The sequence below is a fragment of the Pipistrellus hanaki genome, assembly GCF_964339955.1.
Source record: "Pipistrellus hanaki genome assembly, chromosome: 6".
NCBI lineage: Eukaryota > Metazoa > Chordata > Mammalia > Chiroptera > Vespertilionidae > Pipistrellus > Pipistrellus hanaki.
Window position 1 is genome coordinate 53,565,096 of NC_140508.1, and position 12,495 is coordinate 53,577,590.

Here is a 12,495-nt window from a genome sequence, read left to right on the forward strand (position 1 = left end):
GCGTGATGTGAGTCCAGCCGGGACATGCTGTCCCGTGGTGAACTCCCGGAGCTGAAATCCTAGGCGTGGACGACCATTCGCAGGGGATCACTCGCCGGGAACCGTCCTCGCCGTTTAGTCTGAGTGCCGCCGCCTTCATGTGAGAGACATGGAGCCCAGCAAGCAGACACCTGTCCCAGGGCACGCCAGGCAGCCCCCACCCAATGCCCTCACCCAGCGGCTGGGGAAGCACGGACACCGGGCCACAGGGCAGAGCAGACAGCACACTGGCTGGGTCAAGACCTTCCTGAAACATTTTGCCTAAAGATGTAAACATGCTTTTCGTTGCTTAAGGAGGAGGCCGTCTGGCAGGCCCTAGGCTGTGTCTGAGGGGTGTCCCTCCATGACAGCTCCTGGTCACACTGCAGTCTTCGAAGCCGCACGGGCACCTGCTGGGAGTGTGTGCGATCGCTGTCGCCCAGAACAACCCCGACCACAGAGATGTCTCTGGAAATGGGCACAAATGAAGCCGATGAGACAATGGGACACAGGAGGCGAGCGCGGGGGCAGCGGCCTGGTCTGGAGGCGGAGCCGAGCCGAAGAGCACACGGCTCCCATGTGCCTTCTCCCGACGACACCCCCTGCAGGGCCCGGGCCCGCGGGACCCTCTCCTCTTCCATGTGCCTTCAGCTGCATCCCAGCCCGTTCTCAGCCTCGGCTGCTTCCCAGTGAGGGGACGGGGCACTCGAAGCAGCTCACAGCTCAGAGCCTCCCCCGCGGGCCAGGGCGGCGGTCACGGCTTGTTCTTCAGCAGCGGAAGCCGCGGGGCGCGAAGGAGAGGCGGCCTTTCCGTTCCTGGCACTGACGGCTCCTCTCCTGACACAGCCGTTGGGGGTGTGCGCCGCACGCCTGTCCTCACGCTCGCCGCCCGTGCAGACGCCTATCAGGCGGCGGTGGTAGCACACAGATGCGGCCGTGCGTCCAAGTTCGCGTTCTCGCTTTGATTGCTACAAATCCGCGGGCCCTCGGGTCCAGGGCTTCCACTGCCGTTTGCGAGCGGGTTTTTATGGCACATTAGTGCTGTGGGAGGCTCCAAGGAAAATAGTTTCTCGGTATTAGAAGCAGCTGTGGCTTTCGGAGCCGATGACTCACGCCCTCCTTTTTAATTGGGTGGGAGAGCCGGGCGGGAGACACAGGGCCCAGTCACGGCGCTGTTTGTCTTCGGAGGGTGTCCTGGCCGCAGCCCACCCCTGCACCCCTCTGCAGCCGTGTTTATTTAACGTGGGTTTTTTTTTTTTTTCCTTCTTCTTCTTCTCACAGTTCCAACCATAAAAACAGAGCCCACCGACGACTACGAGCCGGCCCTGACCTGCGGACCAATGAGCCAGGGCCTGAGCCCGCTCCCGAAGCCCTGCTTCAGCCAACAGCTGGCCCTGCCGCCCGACCCGGGGTCCTGCCTCGTGGCCGGCTTCCCGCCCTGCCTCCAGAGGAGCGCCATGATGTCCCCGCCGCCCAGCACCAGCCCGACGCTGCACGACCTGTCCTCCGCCCCCTACAGCAAGGGCATGGCCAGCCCGGGCCACGGCCCCCTCGGACTCCAGCGGCCGGCCGCGGGGGCCCTCGCCGGCCCCGAGATGCCGAGGCCCGTGGGCGTGCACCCCGGCTCCCCCCAGCCGCCGCCCCCCGCCCTGCTGCAGCCACAGGTGAGTCCACAGCCGAGCAGCAGCCGTCCCCCGGGCGGCCAGCCAGCGCTCTGTCCCCACAGCCCCTCGACTGCACTGCCATCGGGTACCCAAGAGCCGACCTGTCTGCAGTCCTGCAGCCCAACCCGCCCACCGGGGATGGGCCACCAGCAGCACCAACTGCCGAAGGTTCCGGAAACAGAGCCTGCAGCCGCCCGGCCTCCGCCGCTGCCCGAGGTGCGTGAGGACAGTAATCAGGGTCTGGCCCCCACTCCCGTATCGGTCAAGCGAGAGCCTCAGGAGTTGGACCAGCTGTACCTGGACGATGGTAAGTGCCCGCGGCCGCCAGTGGGCGCCTGGCTTGGCACCGTGGGAGTGCGCGGAGGAGGGGTGTGCGGACTCGCTGCTTGGCGGAGGAGTGCACCCCGGCTCCCGAGCCCCAGCACGGCACGTGGCTCCCCCTGCAGACGTGTCGCTGAGCGTGGCAGGCAGGACAAGGGTGTGAAGATCTTGGTGCCACGGTCTTCCTGTAAAATAGTAACGAGATGCGGTGGTGGTTCTCGGCGTATTCAGTATAAAGAGCTGCTGTTGCCTTGGGGACGAGCTGGGGCTGTGGCTGAGGGACAGCAGGCTATCTGACTTGCACCTTGATCACCACGGTCAATGGTCGGCAAACTGCGGCTCGGGAGCCACGGTTTGCCCCTCTGTTGACTAATGAGTTTGCCGACCACTGTGTAAGGCATTTTCCTTACCCAGAAGTTTTGACTTCAGGTTAAAGACATTAGTCCATTATTAACATGTTGTTTAAGTGCTTTTCTCTAAGGCAGTGGTCGGCAAACTCATTAGTCAACAGAGCAGCAGCCGCCTGCAGCTCGAGAGCCGCAGTTTGCCGACCACTGACCACAATCTGCTCGCTACGTGTCGGTGCGCTGGCACTTTATTGGGCTGTGAGCACAAATGATCCACACAAGTGTAAGTTGTCTCCCGGACCTGGGCACGAACGGTCGAGGTGTAGGCTAGTGGGGAGCAGTCAAGGGCACACACCTCTCCTCTCGGGGTGCTGCCCTGGCCTCCATCCCTCCTGGGCGAGGGCAGATGCCTGGCAAGCCCCTCCAGCCTGTGTCCCATGACCCTGGCACCTCATGGGCAGCAGCAGCCTTTCCCAGGATGCCTTGCTCATGACGGGGCAATGTTTCACATTCAGTGGACTCACTGGTGCTGGTTCTGCCCTTTGAGAAGGTGCCAGCATGGGAGGAGCTGGTGAGTGAGGGGTGCCCGGGCCATGGCCCTGGGCCAGTCTCTGGGCCCCTCGGGACTTGGTTCACTTGATGTCAGGAGCCAGACTTGGTTGAAAGGTAAACGCTGAGTACAACAGTCCCCCTGAATCCCTCAGTCCAGGGGACTGCTGTCGTTGTCACCCAGGCCCAGCCCCCACGGTGCAGCCTCTGCTGATTGCCCTGCTCCTGTCAGCCTGGTGGGGTGCGGGCATGGAGCTCGAGGTACCCACAGACCACACCGTCCTGCTCCTCTGGGCTCTGACGCCCACCTGGTGCCTCTGACGGGCTCCTGCTCCCCCTGTCACACTCCCAGCTGACACCAGGCCCCAGTCCTGGAGGTCCCGCCTCAAACTCCTGTGCCGCCTGCATCAGAGTCCCCACGCTGCTCAATCACTTGGTCAGGATGCTTTCTAGCAGGTCGTCCGCTCTTCATTTTCCCCAGATGCTCTGCTTGCTTTTTCCCTGTGATCATGGTCATCTGTAGAACAGTGTAGGATTCACTCCCTGTCCTCAGCCTCCTGCTCTGGCCACACACACACTGCCCCTCAGCTACCCATGAACCACCTCTGGTCTGCCCACTTGTCTCCAGGTCACACATGTGGTCCTGGGCCCCCTGAGGTCCCACAGCCCAGCCCAGTGCAGCTTCGCGCACGTAGGTTCTGTCTACTCCGTTGAGGCCATATGTGGGGACCTCATTCCCCTAAGTCTCCGTAGTCCAGGCCAGTTATAAACAAAGCTTTTCAGCGTAGCCCAGGACAGCAAAGCAATGTTCGTTTTGGGGTCAGGATTGGGACCGTGGTTAAGACAGCTGTGCCAGCAGCCTCCCTAGAAAGCAGAAAATGATGTCTATGAATATGCACCTTTTTCATGCACCGCTCCCTTCTTCCCCCTCCCCCACCACCACCCCATACGTGACATTTCAATGCTGATTCTCAGTCAGAACCACACGGGGAAAGCCTGGAGCCCCTGCAGAGTACCTGCTGGCCTTGGGCCCCTCTCAGACACTCTGATCTGCCCACCACGGGAGAGCGAATTTCCCTTAGCCCGTTAGAGCAGGCGGTGGAACAGCTGTTCCCGGAGATTGAGGGTTCTGGGGTGCAGCCTCCCACGTGTTAGGCTTCCCTCAATAGGGCTTTCAGGCCCAAGGGGCTGGAATTGGTCCAGGCACATGGGCATGATGACCCTGCACTGTCCTGGCGGCGAGAGCCACACCATGTCTGTCCCCGTCAGAAAGCAGAGCCAATGCCTCTTGCTGTCTGAGTGGCTGAAATCTCCCCGGCCCGTAGGTATGTGGAATATGGCTGGTCCCAGCTCTCCCAGGAAATCTTGGGGCACTTACTGCTGTGCAGCCGCCGTGAGGAGAAAGCACCTGTTTCACCAGAGGTTGGGCAAACCATCTGCCGAGAGAATCCGGGCTCATGGGAAGATCTTTGTCTGTTTATTATTATTATTAATCCTCTCCCTAGGATATTTTCCCATTGATTTTTAGAGAGTAGAAGGGAAGCGAGAGACAGAGAGAGAAATGTCGATGTGAGGGGGACACATCGATGGTTGCCTCCGGCATGCAGCCCAACCAGGGCAGAGGATCAAGCCTGCAACCGAGGTGCATGCCCTTGACCAAAATCAAACCCAGGACCCTTCAGCCTGCAAGCCAACACTCCATCCACAAAGCCAAACTGACAGGGTATCATGGGAGGACCTTGAGGCCAGGTTTTTGTGCCAAGCATGACTCCTCGGAACCCGGAGCCTGCCCTCTGGTCAGAGCAGCGATGTCCATGCAGGTCAGACCTGGGACCGCACGACATCAAATCGAGGCCACGCCGTGGTCAAGGAACCTGAGCCTCCAGGCTCCCGCCCCACATTCGGAGGGCGTCTGGGGTGGGTTTGCACTGTGGTTCCTGGAGGCGGCGGTTGGGGAGAGTGGCTGTGGGTGTGGGCAGAACGACGCTGCTTCCGTGAGGCTTGGGTGGCACGTCAGCTCCGTGATCCGACGCTTTGCTGGCCCCCGTGAGAGGTTCCTGTGTAACTGAGGTTTTTTTTTAAGTTAATTTGTCCAACGGGGACAATGTCCACATTCCCGCTTGTTCCGGGTGGAGGAAGGTTCCGGAGAGCTTAGGACACCCTGTGTGCTCAGTGTGTTGGGAGGAGCACCTTGCCTGGGAGAGGGGCCAGGGCTGACCCCGGGCAGGGAGGGGAGAGGGGCCAGGGCTGACCCCGGGCAGGGAGGGGAGAGGGGCCAGGGCTGACCCCGGGCAGGGGGGGAGAGGGGCCAGGGCTGACCCCGGGCAGGGGGGGGAGGGGGGCCAGAGCTGACCCCGGGCAGGGAGGGGAGAGGGGCCAGGGCTGACCCCGGGCAGGGGGGGGAGAGGGGCCAGGGCTGACCACGGGCAGGGGGGGAGGGGGGCCAGGGCTGACCCCGGGCAGGGCAGGCAGCAGGGGTGCCTTTGCCAGGAGGACACCTGAACCCCGTCCCCAGGCCGCCGTGTCACCTGCGCCACGGACTTCACGGTGTCTCCAGGACAGATTGCTCAACCTTTTGGAGTTGCGACACCTTATTGTGGTTTGACCTTTTCACCCAGTTAGATTCCGTCATTCTTCCCAGAAAACGCGGCGCAGAGGGAATCCCGGCTTATTTTAGGATGTCTTTGTTTGGGGGCTGTTCCTACGCTCAGGTTCTGTTTCAGAGGTGCTCGGCCCATAAATATCTTTCAATTACAGTGTCTTCTTCGGTTTAACAATATTCCTAGGACGTTGGCTCTCCGTTTAGATTTCCCAGTCATGGGAGAACCACAAGAGTGCCTTTTTTTTAAAGGTTGGTTTTACGGACCTCGTGTTATTTGAAATGTAGATTTTTAAAAATGTGTCGTAAAAGCTGCGTGGGAGCCATGTCTCTGACAGGATTTCTGTGCATTGGCCGTTGTCGAGAGCAGCCCGAGGAGACCACCCCCCTCTGGGAAGGCGGTGTGCTCGATTCACTCATGTGGAGCGTGCGGTTCACCCCCACGCACCCGCACCTGCGTCATTGCCCGTGTGCCCCGCTTCCATAATTTGCTGGAAGCATATCCTAAACGTTTCTGAAGCACACGGGGTATTCCAGCCGTTATGTGGAGGGGACCCGCACCCCGGTTTGGCTGGGACGGAGCCCCTCCTTAGAGCTTTACAGCTGCAGCGATGGCTCCCACGGCGTTGGCTCGTCTGCCGCCAGAGCCCCCTGTTGTCACCTCGACCCCCCTGCCGCCTCCGCCACAATCCACAATCGGCCCTTTCAGCTCCTCCAGGAGCTCTAGGGTTTCCAGAAGTCTCCATGTCATTAAAGCAGCAAGCAGGTGGACCAGGCGGCCAGGATCGTGTCTGCCCCGAGTCTGGGCCGCGAGCCCCTCCGCCCCTCCTTTCCTGAGCCTAAGCCGCCCTGGGAGACAACAAAAGGCTTTCCTCATGGAAAGTTTTACTAACCTGGCCCGGCGCCCGGGGCTGAGCCTTCCCCGTTCCCGACGGTGATTGAAAGAGTCTGCGTTACGGGGAGCAGGCACCCGGCGCCTTTAACGCTGCGCACGTTAGTACTGTGGACGCGCTGCCACACGGCGCAGGGGAGACGGGGCTCAGCCGGGCAAGCAGCTCGTTAGGGTCCGGCCGGAGTGATGTGCATGTCTGCGTGGCGCTCACCGGCCATGAAAGCGGGACCGCGTGCCACGCGGAGATGGGGACTGCCGTGGGCCGCCGTGGGAGCCCGGCGGCTTCACAGGGGGCTCTCTTGAGACCCTGCGAGGGGAGCTCCTCCGGGTCCCAGCCCGGAGCTGCAGGCCGTGGAGCGGGACCTCCAGCTGCTCCCTTCCCGGTGCCACGCCAGCCTCTCCGCCCTCCGGGTGTGCCTCTCCGGGACTCAGAGTCTCCGAGACGCGGAGCCGAGCTCCCAGGGGCTCTGTGCCTTCCAGGGGCTCAGACATTGGCTTCAGTATCTTAGAGTTTGCCTAGATCAGTAGTCGGCAAACCGCGGCTCTCGAGACACATGCGGCTCTCTGGCCCCTTGAGTGTGGCTCTTCCACAAAAACACCACGTGCGGGCGCGCACGGACAGTGCGATTGGAACTTTGTGGCCCAGGCGCAGAAGTCGGTTTTCGGCCTGGGCGAGTCTGTTTTGAAGAAGTGGCATTAGAACACTCAAGGGGCCAAAGAGCCCCATGCGGCTCAAAAGCCACAGTTTGCCCACCACTGGCCTAGATCGGTGGCTGGCAAACTCGGTCAACAGAGCCAAATATCAACAGTGCAACGATGGAAATTCCTTTGGAGAGCCAAATTTTTTAAACTTAAACTTCTTCTAACGCCACTTCTTCAAAATAGACTCGCCCAGGCCATGGTATTTTGTGGAAGAGCCACACTCAAGGGGCCCAAGAGCCACATGTGGTTCGCGAGCCTCAGCTTGCCAACCACGGGCCTAGATAAGCCCGATCGTCACCTGCAACCAGCAGCGGCTGGCGCTTGGTGGGAGGACCTTCTTGCTAACCTGGGGGAGGCTGCGACAAGCACGGCCTCTGCTGTGTCTTGGAAGGAGTGTGTGTTCGTGTTGGAAACCCGTTGCCGTGGACTCCCGGGCGGCAGCAGGTGGGGACCTGCCCCTTGGTGGGGAAGGAATGGAAAGGCAGGCCCGGCTCTGCGTGTCCGCTGAGTCAGGCTGTCCATAAATAGGGCCGTGACAGCAGCAGCGTGTCTTCTGTTCCGTCCGTCCCAGGTCAGGGTGAGGAGCTCCGGTGTCTGCGAGGTCCCGGGCACCTTTCTCAGCCGCCTGGCACACACGCTACCTCTAGCACAGAACGCTGTGAGTGACACGCCTTCCTCACAAGCCTCGCTCTGCAGCCCAGTGATCTCCTATGTGCTTGGAAGGGAATTTGGAGGGTTTGCTTTCAATGAATCAACCCCCTTCGTTCTCTTTTAACGAGAGGCCTTAGCTCATTCCCTTCTTCAAGTGGAGAGTTGTTGGAGGTTATTCATTTGAGGAAAAGAAACGGGGTGGCCGGGACCGGTTTGGCTCAGTGGATAGAGCGTCGGCCTGCGGACGGAAGGGTCCCAGGTTCGATTCCAGTCAAGGGCATGTACCTTGGTTGCGGGCACATCCCCAGTGGGGTGTGTGCAAGAGGCAGCTGGTCGATGTTTCTCTCTCATTGACATTTCTTACTCTCTGTCCCTCTCAATTCCTCTCTGTGTAAAATCAATAAAATGTATTTTTTAAAAAAGAAACGGGGTGGAGCAGAAAGGAACAAAAAGGCGGAGCCAGGGTTCTCATGGAGCCTGGACAGGCAGCACCGTTCAGAGCTGTTTGGTGCTGAACACACTGGTCCCCAAGAAGCAAGAGGGAGCGGGAAATGACGGTCAGGTAGGACTGCGGCGGCAAGGCGGGCCTGCTCCTGCCTGGCTGTCCTTTGCCACAGGCGAGCTCTGAGCAGTAACAAGGTGTCTGTGCATGAGCACCACACGGTCGTGTTGCCGGGTTTTCCTCCTGCGGAGAGTGGGCGCCGTCCCAGAAGCACAGGTAGCTCTGTCTTCATTTCAGGCCAGTGTGTGGCGTTCGCCCGGGCTCCGCATGTTCCCTCTCTGATGCTCGTTCTTGAGAACAAGTGCTCCGCACAGACGCCCAGCTCTGCGAGCCGGCCAGTAGCATACCACGGTGCTGTGTCACCGGAGCGTGAAGCCACAAAGCCGGGCATTGAGAAGCACAATGGCCACATTCACAAAGCCCAGCTGCTGATAGGCCGTCAGGGCTTGGCGTCTCTTCGGGGAGCGTGGTGACCAGGGCAGTGCCGGGCTCTGTCTACATCTGTCGGACAACTGTGTTTTCGCAAGTGGGGCCAGGGCCCGGTAACGTGAGCCAGGCGCTTGGCTCCGTGCCCCGCAGCTCCAGGCAGAGAGCCAGCTACACACGGACACTTCCAAGCGATCTTCCTGATACAAAAGGGTGGCCTCACGTACGGATTCCCTGGGAACAATGGTCACAGGCTCACAGATGTCTGTCAAGCCCAGGCGGAGGAGAACACAGGCGTTTGCAGTTGTACTGACTGTCTTCCCGTCGGCACTGAGAGAGTCGTTCGCAGCCCTCGGTGACACGGCGTTGCCAACTCACAGAAAACCCAAGCGGCAATTAATAGTGGTCAGTCCTGGATGCGTGGCCTTCGGTACTTCCCCAAGTGACTTTTATATGTATTCTCTCAGTTTTCATACCCGACCTTACAACGATCCTCTGGGGCAAAGCTACCCATGGGAAGCCCGCCTGGCAGAGAAGGAAACTGAGGTGTAGGCAGAAATGCCATGAGACTTGCTCCACAGAAGCACGGTTAGTGAGTGACAGACCCAGGGACACTCCCTCGATCTGCCTGCTCTGATTTGAACAGTCCGGCTGCTTTGCCAAGGTTCAGCTATATTGCTGAATATTTCCACCCACCAGAGGTGTGATCAGCAAAGATTCCTGGTCACAAGTCTAGCTTTCAACTGTGAGTGGGCCTTGAGAGCTGACGAGGGGGGTGGTGTCTATTCGTCTTCATTAGAGAACTTCTAGTTGTTAACTGAGGCGCATGTGGTCACTCAGGAAGGCCTGGAAGACAGATGGGACTTCCAAAGTGATGAAGAGAGGACCTGGGTGAATCCCTCCCCACAAGGGCAATAAAAATACTGACAGAACTCTCAAGTCAATAATTTCAGAGTCTGGAGATTACCAAACAGGCAGGACAAGTGAGAAACATTTATTCACGCAGAATCGGGCCTGTGATGTTTTAACCTGGGCTGCTGCCGTCCCCCCTCGCCCCTCAGCTCCATGGGGCATGGCATGAAAAGCAAGCACTTCACAAACAGTGCCGGGGATTGGCCTATTTGGGGGTCCCATTAAGAACCCCATCCCCACAGTGTAGTCAGTGTTTTGACTGGTCATGAGCTCCCTGGAAAAGCTGCATTCCTCGGGCATCATCAGAAACAATGGATGCTGGCTCTGGCTGGGTTGCTCAATGGGTGGAACATGATCTTGTGCACCAAATGGTTATAGGTTCAATTCCTGGTCAGGGCACATACTGAGTGAGGTTGCAAGTTCCATCCCTAGTCAGGGCATGTCCCGGAGGCAACTGATCTGTTTCTCTGTCACATCAATGTTACTCTCTCACTCCCTTCCTATCTCTAAAATCAATGAATGTGTCCTTGTGTGAGGATAAAAATAAATTATTTTTTTTTATCCTCGCACAAGGATAAAAAAAAATTTATCCTTGAATTTTTTCAGGAATTATGCTCATTGGAGCTGGAATTATGCTCATTAGAGCTGCCCAACACTGTGCTCTCAATTGGAACAAACAGGGACTAAACCTAACTAGATGACCATGGTGCCGGGAGGGGTTTGAAAAGCCCACACATATTCCTGGGGACCTAGAATTCTGCACATGTGCACACAGATGTTCACACGCTCAGGGAAGACCTGGGGAAAGAGAGGGCTCCGGTCATTCACCTCTGGCTGACCTTGAGACCCTGCACAAGCACAAGTGAAAGCTAAGGCTGACTTGTGAATTCCCTGCAACACGCAGATCTCCTTGACAAATGCCCTAATGGCATAAAGCATTCAAAGAAACCTGACAACTCACTGACCATTAAACTGCTAAACTGAGGCTGACCCCTAGAAGCCTAGTTTAAACATAAAAGCAAGACTTTTTTTAAAAAAGGAGGACAGAGAACTTGGTGGCCACACAGTTAGCTCAGAAAAGTCTCTAATCAAGGAAACAGCAACAGTGAGAGAAAAAGAGTCCACAATAACAACACGTCATGGGGGAAGGGCTGATTCTGCTACAATATGTTATCTGTAATGTCCAGTTTCAACCAAAAAATTATGAGAAACACAAAAATACATCTTATATGTGGGGGGAAGGGCTGGGGAGGTGGGGGGGGGGGGTCGGGGCTGGGGGGAAAAACCAACTCACAGGCAATAGATAGTGTCCCGAGAGGGCTCTAGTGTTGAACTTGATAGCCAAGACTTCATATATATGTTCCAAGGGGATCAATGTTTAAAGAATTTGAAGGTGAGTATAACAACTCTCACTAAAGAGGGAATTTCAGTAATGATATAGAAATTCTATTCAGAAAAGAGCTAAGTAGAAATACTAGTGTATAAAAATATAATAAATGAAATTAAAAATTCGTTAGGTTGGAGCCCACAGAGTAAAAGAACCAACAAACTTGAAGGAAGATCAATGGATTGTGCAGTCTAAGGAATAGAAAGAAAAGTGAACATGGGGACATCATAAAGCATACAAGCATATGCATAATGGGAATCCAGAAAGAGAGGAGAAAGAATGGGGTAAAATACATATATATATTTAAAGAAATAATGGCCAAAATCTTTTCAATTAGATGAAAAACATTATTCTAGACATCCAAAAAGGTTAACAAATTTTAAGTAGGATAAAGTCAGAAATTCACACCTAGACACATCATAACCAAATTGTCAAACATCAAAGAAAATGAGACAGGCCTGAAGGCAGCAAGAGGAAAACAAGATACCAGGTGCATACCATAGATGCCTCAATAAGATTAACAGCTGACTCCTCTTGAGCAATCATGGAGGCCATAAGGCAGTGGATGTAGTATTCAAAGGACTGAAAGAAAAAGGCTATTGACCAATAAGTCCGTATCTAGCAAAAGTGGCTTTAGCATAGGAGGCATGAAGCTATTCCCAGAAAAGCAAAGATGAAGAGAATTTGTTGCCAGCAGATCTGACCTACAAGAAGAACTAAAAGGTGTCCTTCAGACAGATGCTAACTCAGATCGACACAAAGAAATGAAAAGCACTGCTGAAAAGAATTGCATAGGTAAATAAAAAAAGACAACATGAGCATATTTTTAAACTTTTTTCTTCTCCTAACTTATTTTTTAAAAGCACATAAGACAATCATTACAAAATGTTTTGATGGGCTTATAATATGTATGTTGAATAACAATAACAGCACAAAGAGGGCAAATAGGCTTTTCTCCAGAACAAAGTTTCTATATATTATTAGACATAAGTAAGTATTAACCTGAAATTGTTTTACATTAAACTGCATATTGCAATAACCACGAAGAAAATAACTTTAAAATATATAGTAAACAAAACAAGATTTAAAAAAAAAAGGGATTTAAATCATATGCCAGAAAAAAATATATTTAACATGAAAGAAGGTGGTAATGCAAGATCATAGGAGCAAAGCCACTACAAACAAACAAAAGGAAAACCACAAGACTTGGAAAACAAGTTGTAAAATGGTAAATGTAAATCCTACAGTCCAATAACATAAACAGTAAAAAGACTAAAAACTCCAATAAAAAGGTGGAGCTTATGAGACTAGACTGGAAAAAACCCCACAGGATCCAACTATATACTGTCTACAAAAGACATGTTTTAGATTGAGAGCACAAATAGGTGAAAGTACAAGGGTGGATAAGATATGTCATGCCAATAGTGACCAAAAGAGATCTGGAGTAGCTATTCTAACATCAGACAAAATAGTAAGGACCGAAAAAATGTAACTGGAGACAAAGAGGGCATTTATAATGAGTAAA

At 55.1% G+C, this 12,495-nt stretch overlaps 1 protein-coding gene across 3 annotated transcripts in view; it reads left to right on the forward strand.

Moving 5' to 3' along the window:
- The window catches only part of NFATC1 (nuclear factor of activated T cells 1), a 95,940-nt gene that overhangs the window by 61,624 nt on the left and 21,821 nt on the right, over window positions 1-12,495 (forward strand). For 2 of the 3 annotated variants that reach the window (XM_084888042.1, XM_084888041.1), the window contains exon 9: window positions 1,300-1,989. In XM_084888042.1, the coding sequence (XP_084744168.1) occupies window positions 1,300-1,989 (690 nt within the window). The remainder of the gene's footprint in view (window positions 1-1,299; window positions 1,990-12,495) is intronic. The other variant, XM_084888043.1, reaches the window with a different exon arrangement.